We start from the raw sequence: 18,470 nt of genomic DNA, 5'->3' as shown, positions 1-18,470 counted from the left end.
GATTGATTACAGAACTGATTTTTTGATGTGGGTTCTTTTAGTTTAGATTGATTACAGTATGAGATGCAGAAATAGATAAAAAAATTTTGGAGATGAAGTTTGCTATAATTTGTTCTTCAATCAATTGCATGTTTAGTAGAACTAAGTTGATGTCCATATAGATTTTTTATGTTGAAAGTTATTTGTCCAAGAAGTTTATAGATGTGGATGCAATGATGAATAAGATTTAGCTTACTGATCTTTAATAAAAACATCACCATGGACTATTGAAACAAAATTGATGTTATTACTGTAATATATGCAATTATATGCATACACAGAGCTGCAGTAGTCGAGGGTAACACTGAATGTTGAATGGTTCCCTAGCTAGTTGTCTTATTTGATGAGTACTTGCTACCCATTTATGTTATTTCCTGTAAGATGACTCAGTGGTATGTTAAATGTTGATACAGGGATTATCCTGCATTACAACTGTGTTAATTACGATGGCCTGCAAGATTCAGGTTAGTGAAGCAGACTAAAATTTCGATCTTTGTGATGGTGTTGTGGTTACTGAGGCATATGTCGGATCTGATGTGCTTTGTTGGTTTCAAGATCAATGACTCGGTTGTGCTGTAGGTAGAGGACGGAGGACATGATGTTGGTGGTGATTGTTAGATTTAGCGGTGGTGGATGAGATTCTTGGAACTATTTCACTAGGACGGACTATTGCTCGGTTAAATGAGGTGAGTTAGTTCGTCTTGGCTGTCCAACTCTGAATAGGTACAGCTCTAGTTGTTTCTGGTGACTACTTAGGCCTTTGTATTTTTATATCAGGTTGTTTTCCTATGAAACTCCAGTCTTCCCTAAATGATTGGATTGGAAATTGCACTTTTAAAAGTTGCTATACCTCCAGGCGGTACTGTAGTGATCAACAGTTTCGATGCCATACTATTATTTATCTCACATTTTTTTATTTTTTTTTCATTATTAATTATTATTATTTTTATTTTGTTAACATCATTTACTGACTAGGTATTGATTTGGACCTGGGTATTTTAGCAGGGGTAGTTAAGTGGGTTTTAGTGGCTTATGGCAGGAAGTGTAGACGGTTTGCAATGACAACAAACCAACTAGAATTAGGTTGTTTAGACATGATACTGTAGATAAGCTTTGTATTCACTATCTAGATCGAACGACACCTCAAGTGACCCCAATTAGATGAATAAGGTGCTTTGAGTTTTCAGTCAAGTATAGATAGCTAGAGAGAGGACAAAGAAAGATAAGATAAGAAAGAGGAAGAGTAGAATTGTTAGATGAAGAAGAAAAAGTAAGGGCAGGTTAGGATCGGGATTTCCTTAAGGTAATAATTGACTTTCTTTCATTGCTCATATTTATCTCTTTTACTTATTAATATTTGAGTAGTGATTAGTTTTTATTTGAGGAAATTTTTACTATTAGGCCAGTTAGATAAGCTAATCGATTCTTGTTGATGGAACGATGGAAACTAGGTAATTTTCTTTAGTTTGGGAAAGAAATATGTATGAGAATTAGTGAATTAGGATAATTTTCGATTTCCATACTTAACCAGAAATTTTGACCATCTTACGTTCCTATTAGCTTTAGGTTTACCTTGTAGAGTTTATTGCTCGCGCCAATTATACCAAAGGTATCATTTGTCGAAAACCATTGTGCAGCCAGAAAGTTATAGTCAAATTGGTTGGTGTAGAATATTTTGAGAATTTTGTAAGTTGACTGGACTCTTGTTTTATCTTTAGTTTAGCTTCTCTGTGATTTCGACAACTTCAAACTACCAAGCAGATCAAAGAGCTTAAGGTTTGCGTAGAAAAATTAAGGTGGGAACTTATGAAATTTTATTGCAATCATGGTTGTGCATTTCTTATTGTTTGGGTAATTTATTTATGGAAGTCATTCATATCTGTTAGTCGATGTTTGAACTTAAAACTCTTTGAAATGTTCCTGTCCAATTATTTCTCTCCATTGATTAGAAAGGAGTAGGTATATTTATTGATGCTTGTTGTGTGTGGAAACGGAATTCCCAATTGTTTGAGCGTATGTATTGGTATTTCCTCGATATTACGGGATCCAGTGATCCCGCTATATAATCTTATTATGCTATGGGGACTTCACCATGTTTTCCGGTATGGAATGGTGCCGAGGCCTGGCCTTTGCTAGTAGTATTTATTAATTTTATTAATAGAGGAAGTCGCAATATATACATGTTTGCCCAATGTTTAAATTTCTGTCAGTAAGCTTATTTTTCGGCACAAGGTTATCGTTGTTAGAAATGTTATAAAAATCAATTCTGGTGATTGGTTCTGGACTTTATGAGTATCCACTGGGCACGCTTGCTCACTTTAAATTCCCTTTCAGTTCCAGGTGATATTTCCATAGTTGGAGAAGCAGGCGAGGGCGAGTATTACATGTTGGTTGACTGAAGTTTCTTGCTAACCTGCAAGTTGAATATTTTTTTGGAAGTTGTATTTATTTCTTTTTTTGTTTAGCGGGTTTAGCATTTCGATGATGATGTCTTTATTCTATTTCCCATTTTTAAACTGCTTATCTGACATTCACTATGCTGAGGTCTTTATTATATTTCCCATTCCAAATATTCATGGATGCACTAATAGCTTATGCATTTTTGATCTGCAAACCTTTATAGGGACAAGCAGTGGCAGCAGCTGGCTGAAAGGGAAGCCATAAATGGCTCATTTCAGAACTGTGAGTGCAGCTGCCACAGGTGTCGCTGCCCATTCAAGAAAGGTACTCTCGGTGACAGGGTTATCCTATTCTTGACAGACTATGTTGGTACCTGGACCATTGCCGGTGGGTCATCAACTTAGAGTTAGGTTACAGTATAACTTTAATAAAACTACGTAGACAATGCACACTAGAAAATACTTACGTGATCAAAACTTAGACTTAAGTTTGGACTTATTCTGACTGTTTTGTGCGGGGATTTCTTAGCTTTTCTGGATATTTGACTTTTTAAACAAAATTTCCAGTCTTTGTGTGCTCAAATACCTAACTTGTAGTGCAATGGTAGCACATCTGACCTCCCGTCAGAAGATGTGTGTTCGAATCACGCCAAGTTCATTCAATATTGTCTATCATTGCTAGCCTCTTTCATATCTTTTGCAACATCAAGATATGAAAGTTTTGTGTACATTTCCTCTAAATTTTGTTTGGTGTATGTGAACTGCCTTGTCTATGTACAGAAACTACATAAACTTCTATAATAAATTTCAGCTTTTTGTTGTCTGCAGTTTTGGTGTTCTGCAAGATGATTTCTCAAGTGCCTAGTCTATGTATGAGTTTTCAACTTTTTGTGTATTGCTCTGTAGTATCTTGCAGTTGGAAATGTTTTGTTTCCTTTGTTTTTCAAGTGTATTGAGGTCTTCAAATCTTTTGCACTATTTCTACAGCACTGTTTAGGCAATGTTTTGTTTTCACTATTGGGTTGTTTTGGAGTCTTTTTTTCTGCAGTCTTTGGTTGTGAAGTTTACTGCAGTCTCATCTATACTTGTAACTCTTGTAAGCATGGCCTTGGCTTGGCTCATTTTCTCTTTAGTACAACCTCTGAAATGAAAGAGATAAAAAAGGAAATGAAAGAGAAGCAATGATATGATAAGAGTGTAACAAAGATTAGATGGTAATAGGACATGAACACTAGTACAATAAGGGGTTTTAGTCACGGTTGACCTTGTCACGGTTTTATGTAAACACGTGACCAAAATTGAGTTCGTCTCGGGGATATAAAGGTCCGGGACTATTCACGATATCTTTAGTCCCGGCATTCATTGTAGCCGAGACACTAGATTTCTAGATACTTAATAGACCCGGTTTTACAACCGTACTTATCTCCAAAGACGTGTAAATTGGGCAGTATTTAATTGATAGCCGAGACAGTAAATTGGACACGTATTTATCTCCAGAGACGTGTTGTGGATTTAGGACCTTGGTTTCGATACAAACGAAATTCACAAAGGGGGAGACAAGGTTCTAGCCTGGAAGATGAAGAACAACTCTCGTTTCTAAACCTAATTTCTCCCCTGCTATCAATCCCATTCTCCCCTGTTGCCAAATTTCAATTCGAAATCAAAACCCATTCTCCCCTGTTATCAATCCCTAACTAATTTATCCATTCAGCTAATTCTACCGAAGATTTTATTGATCGATGAGATCTCACGGAGATTTTTTATTGGACACGGCTTACATTAAATCGTGTCTGATGAAACTGTTTAATACCCGCGCCTATGATGTACCCATTTCAAATTTACTGCCAATTTTGGTATCCCACGATCAACACCACTCCACTCCCTATTTTCTCTCCATCATTTCCTTGTTTGAAACTGTAGCAGTTTTGAAGAGATTACGTGAAGCCAACTGCAAGTTGTTTTCTCTATCTGATGTTAATCAAGCAAAATCCTTCCATTTCCCTGAAACTAATATATTGAAAGGTGAAATCCTAAACAGTTGATTACAAGGTATTCCCCTCCTAAAATCAAATCTTTCTCTTATATTTGTCTTGGGATCATTCTCCGAATTCGGTATCTTATACTACTCCGATCAATGGGCCATGCATACAAGGTGCTTGGTGAAATGTCAAATAATCGGATACTGCCTGATTCTCACACTTTCAGTATTTTAGAAAGAAAAGATTAAGTGTTGTTACCTTTGGTTTTGCGTTTCTTTATTTGTTGTCTTTTATATCTGTTGCATCTCTTTCCTTTTAGTTGTTTTTATAGGATTAGAATAAGTTAACTAAGGGGCTAGTGATATCAGGTGTTAGGGAGACCTCTGCATTGACCACAATTAAAGAAGAAAAGGAAGACAGGGTCTGTAGTGCATACTCTAAGCTGTTGCAGGACGTGAATTTCGTACCAGTTTAAGTTGAATCCTTCATTTGATTGCTAAATGGCTTGAATGGTTATGATATTTGGTATAGTGAAAGTGCTACATTTTAACAAATACTAGCCGGTCTCTCATTAGTTAACCACATTTTTTCATGCTAAAATTGAATAGAAATCTATTTTCATTAGTAATAGCAAATACTAGCCGATCTCTCATTAGTAATAGCACCTTGGATATGTTTGTAATTTTTTATTATTGTCTTTACTAGTAATCTCGAACTTCAGATATTATCTGTTCTTGGATATGTTTGTAATTTTTTGCTCCTAGAAGCTTATATATTATCTATTCTTGCAGCTCATTTCATGGATACTTCAGACACGGAGTCTGATGGCGGGCTTCAAGAGTATTCAGATTCCCACAGCGAACAACAGTCAGTTTCCCACAGCGAACAATCAGGTTTGTTGTTTAAGTGTTTTCTTGCAGTATACATGGTTGATTGGACCAAAAAAAATTGACAATATAAAGCTCCTTAAGGTTGTACCGCGCCAAACACTTATTAATTCGTTTTTCTTTTCTGTTTTGTTTGATCTCAAGTTTCAAGTGAAGATAACGTGGATGCAAATAAAGGAAAGCGGGGTAAGACAAGATTACCAAAGCTTTTAAGGGATACTAATGGTGAAAGGCGGACTGTTACTTATGATGAAGCCAACCAAGCAACCGGTAAAAATGGTTGCTTGCTCTCAAGTTACATAGGCAGCGAAGTTGGTCCAAGTCTTGGACTGAAGTATACCTGTTGGAAAGAAGTTCCACCTGTAGTGAAGAAAAAGTTATGGGAGGACGTAACGGTATGTATTAATTAATGAAATGCCCAATGTTAAAATCCCTACCAATGTTTTATATATATATATATATATATATATATATATATCACTTAGTCGATGTTTATTTACCTCCAGTTTAAGTTTGATCTCGACGAATCAAAGAGGAAAGATGTATTGAGACAATTTTCTGACTTGTGGCGAGGATGGAGGAAACGAACTGCTGCAAAGCATGTTACCCCATTCGAAAAAAGCCGAAAAAAGCTTAAGAATGTTCCTTCAGATTTAAGAGGTTTTGTAGAACAAGAAGAATGGAAAGAGTTTGTAAAACGGAGATTGAGCGACAAAGGCAAGGTATGTCAATTGAGCTAAACAAGATTGGGTCGAGAATTATTTTGTTACTATATAGAGCTAATACATTTTTAATTTTCAGGAGTTGTCTGAAATTGGCAAAACGGTACAAGCTCACCACAAATATCCGCATAGGATGGGACGAAGGACCTATGCTGGATTAAAGGACAAACTGGTTTGCATTCATAAGTTTTTTTTTTGTTTTTTTTTAATTTGTGAAGTTAAATGTTGAAATTAATTGCTGAGAGAGCTCGTGTATACATTCTCATTTTTTTTCCTTTTGTTTTTTACTTGAGTTCGCTATCTGCTTCCAAAGTTTCTAACTTCAATTTTGTTGTGTTCTGTCAACATAAGCTTTTAGATGAAATATAGTGTTATACAACATAAGCATCATACTGATATTAATGTATTTGCTGTACAGAAAAGAGAAGGAAAGTGGACAAGTGATTCACCCCCTCCACGAGAATTATTATGGATACTTGCACGCCAAAATGAAAATGGGGAGTATAAGACTGATGAGATTGGTGAAGTTGCTGCTCAAATTGTAAGATAGACAACTTCAATTTAATTATACACAAGTTCTATTTCAAAATAAGTAGATATCCAGTTTAACTCTTTATGTGTGCAAAATTTTGGTTTTGTAACAGGATGACTGCTCGAAAAAGATCAAAGAGGGTACAATTGTCTGTGAAGGTAAGACAGATGCCCTTGTAAAGATTTTGGGTGAAGAACATGGTGGAAGAGTAAGGGCTGCAGGTACAAGAGTGACCCATAGTCAGTATTTTGACACTCCTCGACAACGTGGATCATCAAATAAAGATAATCTGAATAAAATCAGAGAACTGGAAGAGCAACTAAGAGTGAAAGATGTGCAAGCAAGAATAAGTGAAGAGAACTTGAGAAAAGAATTCCAACAACAATTGGAGGAACAGTCACTAGACACAGAGAGAAAATTGCAGAAACAATTCCTTCAGTTCAAAGAATTATTGGGCAAATCCCAATATGATACGATTCAGCCACCTATGATGTCCTCAGAAAATGTCCCTGCCTTAGTGAGTTGTTTTTTTAGTTTATATTTCTAATTAAATAGAAATATAGATAGTATGCTGAACATAGAAAGTTATGAAGAAGTAAATACAAGTTAATATTTGTTATGATGAAGTTAATTGTGGTATCATGAACCCGGATGAATTGGGTTAATCTGGTTTGATCGTTTTTGAACACCTTAATGGAAATGGCATTGCAAATTTTTCAGGGTGCTGAGGATAAGGACTTAGCTGAAACTTGGGGGGAAGCTGTTCACGATCCGAAAGGAAAGGCCCAAAATATTCGGGTTTGTCAAAATTTGAACTTTAGACATATACTTATTGTTCTTGTGTACGATACCTTTGTCGTAATCGAGTTGCAGTAACCAATCAGGATATATTGAGAATGATAAATTTTTTTTCGTTGGATATCAATTTTTTAGAGACATAATGGGGCCAAAAGCTCTAAACTGGATGCTAGAAAGACGTCTCAAGAATTGAACAGTACATCTATCCCGGCCTCTCTTAAAGCGCCCGCCCAAGTGAGTGTTTTATTCGGTTTCTTTTCTACATTTTTTATCCTCAAATGTTTGGAATCTTGTACCTAATTATGATATGGTGATAAATCATAGTTTATTTTGGTTATCCTGATTTTGTTACTCATTTAATTTATCTAGGTACCTAATCGATGTCCTCAAAAAAAGTGGTTGCACAGGTGAGTTGTTTAATTTGTTAGAAATCAAACCAGATTAATTGATTATGCAGGACATTCATATGTTATTATATGACGTCTGCAGCCACCAACAGGACCACCTCATCCGCCTTCTAACAGGGTAAGTTTCTTAATCTAAAGACCCCCTACTAATGGCGTTCTCATCTGAAACTAGATAACTCCAAATATAATTTTATATTTGTCATGTAGAGCCATCCGTGTGAATTGTACGACAAAATCAGCAGGGTTGTTGCGCTGGGACATGTTATTCACAGCGACTCAAAAATGATTCATGGAAAAAAAATGCGTGATGATTGTTTGCGTGTGTCGGTGGATTTTGTGGAGATAAAAACTGCAATACTTCCATATCCATCTGGTGATATTGTTACTGTGTATGATGCCCGTGAAAGTGTTGTTCAATGGCCAAAACACTTGGTGGTCCTTGTCGGAAATGTATTTTAATCTCTATTTTTTTCAATTATGAAATCATTTACAGCGTAGTTTAATATCTCTTTTAGGTGTTGGTCGTCTTGTACTTGAACTTTTTTATTGCAGGGGCGAACGAGATTGGATGCATTTGATGAATTTGTTAAGAGAGCAAAAGAAGTGTTCAGAAGCAGGGCTGCGATCAAAGTTGAGTTGCATCGCGATGTGTTTGGTCAAACTGTAGATGTGCCTATACATATGGCACTAGAAGATATTGAGTTTGTTTGCACGTCTCAGAAACTTACGAACAATGCTATAGTCTTATTCATCCGGTAAGTCTCTGTGATTGTTGCTTTCATAAATAATTACTTCTTTTTGACTAGCTAATGGTATGCTATTGGAACTCGTGTTTTTATTTGTTCCTAGATTTTTGTATGAAAAATTGGATGCGATGCACCAAAACCAAGTTCGGATTTATGAATCCAGCGGCAGTTCACTTTTCAGTCAATAAAACAGAACTCGTGAAAAGTGTATTAAATAGACTGAAAGATTCAGTGCGAGTCGAAAATACATATTTATTCCTTGTAATACAGGATAGCGGAAGATGCATTGCATTATTCATCTCGAATTTAGATATATTTTTTTCTTCAGAATTTAACCTTAATTTGCATATCAAGTAAAAAAAACTATTAGAGTTAGGGTATCCTTGTTTTTTTTTTTTTGAAGCATAGTTAAGGTATTCTTTGATATCATCTGGTGTTGCTGACATTGATTTTGCATACTTGCATATACTAACTTATTCTCTGTTCACTTTGTAGAATTCATTGGTTACTAATTGTATTTTTCGATGGGGTATTTTATTACTTAAATTCGTTGGATGAGAAGTGTAGATACAAACTAGAGGAGCAAATGAGCACGTAAGTTGATTTTGGGTTTGAACTTTTTTGTATGCATAGAAGGAAAAATGCTTAAACTCATGGCACTTCCATTGAAGGATTTGTGAAACTAGTATCCAGTTTTTAATAAATATATCTCTTTGTTCTTCACCAGTGTTTCAAAAGCTTTAAGAAAATTAGGTGTCAAGCGATCTGAAGAGAAAGTATTCTGGGTGGACGTGAAGGTAAGAAAAAGAAACTTAAGATTAATACCATTATTTTACCATTATTTTGTTAACTCTTAAAGAGTATGTTTCAAATACGTAGAATTGATACATGCAGCACAACCCTAAACAAAAAGGAGATTGGGAGTGTGGATTTTTTGTGATGCTATATATGAAGCACATTATAGAAAGTTATGACACTTCAATGAGGAACCCTAAGGAGGTAGTGATTCAACTTCTTCATGCAGCTCAATATGTTTCCACGATGTGATACTAAAAATGTTTTTAACAGAGCTTACATGTGTTTGAACTCTTTGACTGCAGATGTTTAAGTCGGGATGAACTATGGTACGACAGAAATTGATGAAATCAAAAGGGAGTGGATGGATTATATTTCACCAATTCTTGAGAAGTTGAGAAAACAATTTGATGTTTTTTCACCAATTCTTAAGAAGTATTGAGAAAAAAATTGTTGTTTAGTTTGAATTAATTAATTTAATGACGTTTTAAATACTTTCTTCCCTAGCTCCTTATTTTAGTTTGAACTTTAAAGGATTGGTGCAGCTATGATGCAAATGGTGTTCCTAAGTCTTAACTGTCTGATATTGTGTTCATTTTTCTTCTCTCTTCTTTTTGTTTTAATTTTAATCTAAATTTATAATGCAAATGGTGCTCATAATTCATTTTGAATGGATATCCTTCACTGCGCATGAGAGAAACTTTAAAAGGGGGATCTGTGTGAAGGAAAACTTAACAGGTTTCCGTGATTACTTAAACCAAAGATAGATTCTGACAACATGTGTTTCGATCACATGTGAGGCATGTACTAATTGAGTGAGAATATTTTTGGTCAAAGTGCTCAATTTTGGGAGCATGGAATTGAGTGTGAGTTATTGCTAAATGGCAAAACAAAATAAAGATAAGACTTTTTAGATAATTAACTATTTCAATACATACAAATCAAAATAGGGATTACATGTTCGCTTACAAGAATAACAAAAACATTAAAATGCAAGATAATTAAGACCCTAATACAAATAAGGACATCTATAAGTATATCGCGAAGAGAAAGAACAATAAACCGTAATGATATCCAATTTCTTTTTATGTATAAGGGAGAGATGATGTTATGTTCGCAAGTAAATTCTGACCATTTAATCTGATTATATTCTTCTTCGATAAGAGATGCTCCTAAAATAAAGGAGTAGTTTTCGAATAAACTTGTCGATCCACACGAACGCAGATGCCGATAGAAAAAGACGTCATAATGAATCGTCGATGTTTTTATTCGAGAATAGCAAGCCATGAACCAACCATTAAAATTTGAAAAACTCTCCCCATAACGAATCTTTGAAAAAGTGATGTAAACGCATCTTATTCAGTTACCTACTACTACCAAAAACTTGAAAAGAAAAAGAATCTTTGCTCAAATCTAGCCTAAAGGGAACAAATTTGTGCAAAACGGTTCTAGGGTTGTTTTTTATAAAGGGAAGAGAAAGAGAGAAAAGAGAAAAAAATCTCAAGGTCTTATTAACACCTTTTATTTAAATTTAGAGACAAAAGATGATTTAGATTTTAGACTGAAGACCCAGGGTTATGAAGAAAGTCTAGATCAGACTTTCTACTTTACCCCCACTTAGTCATGTCATTTTTCCATATGACCTTCATCCTTGCATTGGATATGAAAATTTGGTGAAAAAGATATTAAATCCTATATGTCATGCTTTTTTAAAACCTTGGACCGTTGCATTGGAGATTCTCTAGCTAAGTTTATGTTTTGGGTTATATTGTCCAAGTTTTGAATCACTTGATGACTTTGGGTGAATAACCATATCTCCGGTCAAGTGAGAGGCTTCATGTCACAATGTTGTATTTCAAATGTAGGTTTCGGGTTATGAGGAAATGCTTCAGATAGAAAGTGGATTTCGGGTCACATTACTTAAAATTTGTATTGCATGGATGATTATGGGTCACAAGTTTCGAGTCTGTGATAGGTTTCAAAGGACTTGTACCTTCTTCTTTTTTGGTGAGAAAGTTACCTTAGATTTAACGAAGCGAAGGGTTCATTAAGGGTTCATTAAGACTTCTTCCAATTAAGGGTTCCTTCCTAACAAGACTATCCAAAAAATAAGGAAAGGAGATCAAAATATCCTTGACACAGTATTTTCTAGCCCGACGTGCAAGTCAGTCTGCTAGATTGTTTTTTAACACGCCTTATAGTAATACACACAATTTTAAAAGAATGACAACTAGAAAGCAAATTCCGACAGTCTTCAATAAGATCACTACTTTAAGAATTTTAACATCTTTATTCACTTTTTTAATCAATAAAGGGGAGCAATATAAGTGTTAATCATTCTTCTAGCATCCGTAATAACTTTATTCAAATCTGTATAGTAATACTCTTGAAGATTACATCATACTTTAACTTCCAAATGAACCACATAACAATAGTACACATACTTGACCAACTAATAACAAAAGGGGATATGCCAAGGGTATGATCATGCCAGTAAAGAAATAACTCATCAATCTAATCTAGATCAGTAGTAACTATGATTATGATGTATTTTTTTATCAATTGATTTCATATCCAATGGCTCTTATATGCCAATTAGAAGATTATATCAGCCGTAATGGCGTTTCCATTGATTGCTTTCATCACAGATATGTCATCAGTAACATTTTTTTAAAAGCGGCCATGATTCTATGATTTTCTGAAGGTACATGGCTAACAAGAAGTGATCGTGATAGCGATGATTTGGGGATACTATTCCCTTCTGGGCATATTATTCTCCTCCGAGAAATTTTAATCTTAATGTAGAAGACAAATTCAAATGGCAGGAATTTATTTCACATGCCATATTTCAAATACCAGTTTCATCTATAAAACAAGATATATGTAAATTTTTATTGTTCCCATCTTTGAAGTACTTGGAATTGATGTATTCAATTTTGACATATTAATGAAATCAAGAGGTTTCCTTCCCCCATTTTTAGTATGAGGCTACATTATTTTATCTCTTTGACTAAGGTTCACCCTAATCGACCGAATTGTAATAACTTCTTTTGAAGTCAATGATGAGTTTGGATGTAGAATTTTAAAGGTGGAATTTATGAGTCTAGGGGATTTGGTGGAATTATGTTTCCCTCTGTATGTTTGGTTGCCCGAATAATTGGAATAATGATTCCTATGGGATTCAGTTTTCCATCAAATCCTCCATATGGAGTCCGACCCCTCCCCCTAAGATTTGCTGGGAAACTTATCAATGGATTTATGAACCAACTTTTTTTTTTAACTCTAAATCTCATGTATATATATATATATACATATGCAATTTTAAGATTTGAAGGTAATGCCAAACGATGTAAAGACTTTAATAAAAGAAACTCTATGGATGTGTTTGATAGGATTTAATTCCATGGAATTAGCCATCTTTCCATGGAAATAGCGTGTTTTCCGCCGTTTGGTCAAAAATCTATTTCCATGGAATTGCAATAAAAGCGTGACCTAAGGTATTTTTTAAACTCAATTCCGTGGAATTTCATGGAAAGTCTTTCCTTGCCTCCTCCGGGAAACTGATTTCATGGAAAAACTTTCCATGGAATTGTTTCCTTTCTCTGTTATCAAACACATCCTATAAATTCTAGGAATTTTTATTGAGTTACCAAACACACAAAAAATTACATGAATCCAAAATTTATAATCCCATAGGATTATTAGTTCCTAGAAACAGTGAATTCTGAAAACAAACCAACCATAAATTTATTGTTGTTTGGAGACCTTCTTTACTCTTCAACCAATATTTATGCCTTAATATTTTGGATTACAAGTGGGATTTTGTGCATGGTGTGAGAATTTTTATTTTTGCCAAAATGTCCCATGAAATACTTATACACGTGCTCGTTCTAATGTAAACTTCATAGTACTTATATTCTCTTTCCATTTATTTTATTTTATTACTTTTATTAGGAGAGAATTCATCGTCGTGATTAATGTATTCTTAATCCTCCCCGTTATACCCTATAATGGCGGGAACGAAGAATCTAGAAGGCACCTCCCCCAGTTTCCCCACTAATTTTAGTTTAACTTAATATTCGTTTCCTATTTCTTCATATTAGAAACATCCTGTTTCGAGTACTGGAATTACTCGAATTCGTATGGTGATAGTATTGGGGTTTCTTAATTTTACAGTGAAATCGTCTCCATTGTAACTTCCGTCAACAAGGTAATCTCTAAATCTTCAATCTAACTCATCTTTTCTTTTAGATCTGACTTATTTCTAACCCTTTATTAGATTTACTTTTCTTAAGTTTTAAATTTGAGTTTTTGCTTATCTAATTTTGTGTTTTTGTTTACTCATTGTTAGGGTTTTCCTACTTTATTGTGTTGTCGTGAATCCCCTTAAATGTGCTTGAGAAGAAGAGGCATAAGCTCTTAATCATTCCCCTAACTCATCATTTTTTTAAGGTATGCGTTCATAACTTGTTTTTTTTTTCTAGCAAAATGTTGAAATTTATTGCTGAGAGAGCTTGTGCATACATGATTCTCATTTTTTTTTTCTGTTTTTTACTAGAGATTGGTATCTCCTTCAGAAATTTCTAACTTCAGTTTTGTTTTTTTCTCTGTTGATATAAGATTTTAGATGGTCGACGAGATACTAGAGGACTTTCCAGGTGATCGTAGAAAGTTTGAGAAGTTAATAGAGGATGCTAAGAAGCCTTTATTTCCAGGAGACTCGAAACTTACCAAGCTGTCGGCAATAATCAAGCTGTACAACTTGAAAGCGAAGCATGGAGTATCAGACAAGTTTTTTGGTGAGATTTTAGATTTGTTGAAGAACGAGATGCTTCCTGATGGTAATGAAATTCCTTCTTCTACATATGAAGCTAAGAAATCCATTAATCCGTTAGGTTTGAACTATGTGAAGATACATGTATGTCCTAATGTGCAGTTTAACTATGTTCTAATAAGTTGGGCATCTCTTTCTATCCCTGATTAGTACGTACAGCTATTTGCATCGTAACTATGTTCCACGATTTCTAATCTAAAACATTAACTATGTAGGTCGAGAAGGAGTTGGAGAACGAAGATGAAATCATGGCAGAGGAGAAGAAGATCTCTAAATATCTTAGGTGGATATCACAGGGCCCGCGTCATTTAGTTGTAAAGTACAATGGATATGACATAAATGGATCCCGGTATCGCACTAAAAGTCATGATGTTGGCGTAAACCAAAACTGTGGGGTTAGCCTGGAGGCGTCAGGAATGCACATTGCTAGTGCGAAGGACAGTAACCCAATATGGAGTGATAAATGAGATTTGGTTTCTTGATTACCACTGCGTAAAGATACCCGTGTTCTTGTGTGATTGGGTACACAGTGGTTATGGTGTCAAAACTGATGAACTTGGTTACACACTAGTCGACCTCAACAGATTAGGGCATAAAAAGGATCCTTTCATTTTAGCTTCCCAAGCTAATCAAGTTTTTTATGTAGAAGATCAAGGAGATCCAAGGTGGTCTGTTGTTATATCGTGCCCTTTAAATAACTATATGGATGACGATAATGTCGATGAAATTTCTGAGGATGAGCTAATGTCTGAGAATCGTCGGCCAGAAGATAATATGGCAGTAGATATGAGCTCACTTTATGTGGACGACGATTCTGACACTTCTTATTTTCGCGATGATGGTCAGGGGATATATGTTGATCCCTGCTTTGAACAATAAGATGGTAGCAACAGCTGGTAAGAGACCCACCAGTTTCAGTATGTTAACAGTACAGTTTCAAAGAAGCTAGATTTGTTTTCAGTTTGTAATTTCACAAGCTGGTAATGTGCCCATAAATTGATTATCTTTCATCCATGCTTTATTGTTGCAGGTAACTCCTCCTGCTTGTTATTATGAAGGGAGGGTGGATTTTGTGTGTAGTTATCGTGCTACGGCAGATTCAAAATCGTTTACTTCCATTTCTGCATTCTATTTGCACATATAATTAAGTTCTTATCTTGTTTTACTTGTTATTTATGTTCTGTAATCCGTTGTACTTCCTTGGCAAGAATATCTTATAACTAGCTCGAATCACCAGCAGAATTTTGATGCTAGATAAGGGTTTTCTTGAAATAAATAGAAAGTGTTCATCAATATTCTGTCATCTCCCATTGATGTTCTAGTTTTTCAGTGTTTTCTTATTGATTTTTTTGATTCTACAGTTAAGACTATGATTGAAGTTCAATCTTCACTTCTTGTTTAATGTGTTATGGCAGTAACACTCTGTCTATATAACGGACATCATAGACTTACGATGTTGACCTTTACTCTACTTTCTGCAAGGTACATAAGCATCAAGAACCAAGGGCAATGAAGGTCATGTGCTAGTAGCCAGCTGGGGGTATACCAACCCCTGGTAAGTCTTTTTTTCTTTTCATTTACCTTTCCATTATCTATGTTGGATATATTCATGTATGGTTGTACCATTAAATTCTTAAAACCTGTGGAAACAAACTACATTGTGCGAGGTAAAGAAAAGCGATGAAGATTTTTTCGGTTAACGGCAAGTACTGTTTTAAGTGGCTTGGAAAATATTATGCTTAACATGTTGGATGATTCTTTGGTTAATATTAACCACCGTGCAAGGTCAGTTTATTTTTTACTTCTGAAAACTTACCAAAATGTGGAGAAGCACTCATGTCTCGTGATTTAGAATTTTGCACCTCAAAATGTAGGATTTTCACACATGCTAGTTTCATTACTACTACTGAAACTAATAGGAATTGGATCGCTGAGGAGTTGCGGAGTCTAGGGAGGTAGCTGGGGATTTCATCACTGAGGTTGTTGATCAGGTAATTTTTATTATAATATACTATTTTGATTTTTCTTTGTTGTTCGTTTGTTTTTCTAATCCTGGATCATTAGGTGAATATCTTGCCGGTAAGATGAGAAGTTTGGAGTCTTGGTCACTGATTATATCATGCTAGCTATTACATTATTTCTCAATGTGAATGTATAATATCTTTGGGAAGTCAATCAATTCAAATGCACCCTTTATCTCTTAGATGTGTAACTTGTTCTGTATTATAATTATCGACTCTACTTTTTTTTATCAATTCAGATAAATTATAATTCTAATTAGTTTGGCTGAATTGATCATTACTGATTTGAGTTTCTTCCTTCCGGTACACTGGAGAGTTTATTGTGATTGCTTCAGCGAGACACAGCTAAACTAGACTGGAGGTGACGTATATAGTATGGCTTTAACTGGCGTAAGTACATTATGCTGATTGAACTGAAATGACGTCAAGGTTTTTTATCTATTGCTTTTTACTAGAAGCGACACAGATACATATGTGCTCCCTTTGTGATTTATTTGGAGAGATTGATTGAACTGAAGGAATGCATCTATGCAGGCTTGTGCTTGACAGCGATAGAATAGTGAAGCTTGGGGATTTCGGTGTTTCAGCTTGTGTATTTGACAAGGGTGGCAGGCAACGCTCAAGGGATACTTTTGTAAGAACTGCATGCTCGTCAGTTTTTTTTTTTTCCTTCTAACAAGTTTTTTCTGAATGAAAATCTTATGTTTCTTCCTTTTTTTTTTCCTTTTTTCATTCTTCACCGCTGTACACAATTGAATTTAGAAAACATTCCCATATTTTACGGGATGGCTTAGAAGTTTTGCAGCCGAGAAGTGGATACGATTTCAAATGAGTGGCTGTTTTTTATCTCTTACTGTACTGTATAACAGTTTTTACTCGGCAGATCTCGATTTTTTCCATGAAAACTACTGATACACAGAAAACCCTTATCTCATATGTCTATAAGAACCACTATATACTCTTGTGAAGTTTCTTTGTTTATACACCTTGCACAACTGATATCTGGTCATTTGGGATAAACTGCTGTAGAGTTGGCCCATGGACCATGGTCATGCTTCCTTCTCGAAGTACCATCCGATAAAGGTAAACCAGTTTTCTGAATGTTTCCGTGAAACTATTTGAGTATTTCGGAAGAGCTTTTGACTTGTGTGTCTCTTCGTCTTTGTTGAATGTACTGCATCAAATACTGTCCCCATAATATATATTGTATGGATCAACTTCCTATTGACGGCTGTAGTTCTTGTTAGTTGAATTGATTGTAGCTACCAACCCTTGACCAGAGAATGAATAAAACAATCAACTTGGGTGCTTAAGTGAGGTGTGTTCCGTAGAACTTAAACAAACTAAAGTTAAAATAGATTTTGGTATTTTCTCAGGTGGTTGGGGCTGCAGTACTTGTGAATGGCTGGCTATCTGATTTAGACCTACAACGGTTATCCGCAATGGAAAACTACTGGCACAGGTCTGAGCATTACGTTTATAGCTGAAGCTGCAGAACTTACGACAAACAAATTGTTTCCTTCATTTTGTCATTGATATATCAGACCCGTAATTTTAGCTGTAGTGTTTGATCTAAAAATCTGATAGAACAGTGAACCACACTAATTTGGTTACGTTTCAGGAACTTCTGGAAAAGTGTAAAGATATGAAAGAGGCAATATGCATTCAATTTCAGGCACACCAAGATGCTAATGGAGATGCCACACATGCGGTGTCAGAGACTTAGATGCTCCATGAGACTTAAACGCACTAACTATATTCGCGTAAAGGTATTTCATTGCTATGATCTCAATGAGTTTCTTGTTGGATAAATAAACCTCGCCTGTGAAGATGTGATCAATACAGTGCATGCTTTCCAGTAATACTGACATGGAAGTGCCTAGGTTGGGAGTTGTCTCCATCTCCGTGATTAGATTTTTGGTGGTCTAAGTTGGACATTACAAGTGGTACCAGCATTGTAAATAGGGATTTCATTATGCTTTCTTGTTAACAGTAAGCTATATATGTTTATGGAATTTTATGTCATGGATATAATAAAAACTCAGTTTATTGTTAGTTATGGCTTTTAAGACTTTTTTGGTGGTCTAAGTTGGACATTACAAGTGGTACCAGCATTGTAAATAGGGATTTCATTATGCTTTCTTGTTCATTCTTGTTAACAGTAAGCTATATATGTTTATTGAATTTTATGTCATGGATATAATATTTTATTTTCAGTAAAAACTCAGTTTATTGTTAGTTATGGCTTTTAAGACTTTTCTGGGTACAGTATTGATCTAAAAATCTGTAGTCAACATTGGGGGATACTTGG

At 35.1% G+C, this 18,470-nt stretch overlaps 3 protein-coding genes and 1 long non-coding RNA gene across 5 annotated transcripts; all 4 read left to right on the top strand.

Moving 5' to 3' along the window:
* The first annotated feature begins 849 nt into the window (after positions 1–849).
* LOC113326537 lies at positions 850–7,767 on the top strand. The gene is made up of 12 exons (XM_026574246.1): positions 850–898; positions 1,015–1,090; positions 2,663–2,826; positions 5,182–5,310; positions 5,449–5,699; positions 5,811–6,026; positions 6,106–6,198; positions 6,445–6,567; positions 6,671–7,075; positions 7,279–7,356; positions 7,492–7,590; positions 7,726–7,767. Exons 1-12 carry the CDS (start codon positions 850–852, stop codon positions 7,765–7,767), a joined length of 1,725 nt encoding a protein of 574 aa, XP_026430031.1.
* Positions 7,768–7,844: 77 nt separating this feature from the next.
* Positions 7,845–8,697, top strand: LOC113326536. The gene is made up of 4 exons (XM_026574245.1): positions 7,845–7,881; positions 7,971–8,213; positions 8,316–8,518; positions 8,613–8,697. The coding sequence occupies exons 2-4, from the start codon at positions 8,046–8,048 to the stop codon at positions 8,695–8,697; spliced, it is 456 nt and encodes a 151-aa protein (XP_026430030.1). The 5' UTR covers positions 7,845–7,881; positions 7,971–8,045.
* A 327-nt stretch (positions 8,698–9,024) lies between these two features.
* Positions 9,025–9,508, top strand: LOC113326704. Of its 2 annotated transcripts, none has more exons than XR_003348489.1 (3): positions 9,025–9,103; positions 9,237–9,306; positions 9,404–9,508. It is a non-coding gene; the product is annotated as an uncharacterized LOC113326704 (long non-coding RNA). The 2 variants fall into 2 exon arrangements; XR_003348487.1 differs by having other exon boundaries at positions 9,389–9,508.
* Positions 9,509–15,018: 5,510 nt separating this feature from the next.
* On the top strand, positions 15,019–17,885 carry LOC113326535. Its single transcript, XM_026574244.1, has 6 exons — positions 15,019–15,066; positions 15,169–15,245; positions 16,694–16,793; positions 17,189–17,242; positions 17,536–17,621; positions 17,747–17,885. Exons 1-6 carry the CDS (start codon positions 15,019–15,021, stop codon positions 17,883–17,885), a joined length of 504 nt encoding a protein of 167 aa, XP_026430029.1.
* The last annotated feature ends 585 nt before the right edge of the window (positions 17,886–18,470 follow it).

Source organism: Papaver somniferum, unplaced genomic scaffold (assembly GCF_003573695.1).
Source record: "Papaver somniferum cultivar HN1 unplaced genomic scaffold, ASM357369v1 unplaced-scaffold_10, whole genome shotgun sequence".
Taxonomy (NCBI): domain Eukaryota; kingdom Viridiplantae; phylum Streptophyta; class Magnoliopsida; order Ranunculales; family Papaveraceae; genus Papaver; species Papaver somniferum.
This window is presented reverse-complemented; position numbering and strand designations above follow the sequence as displayed.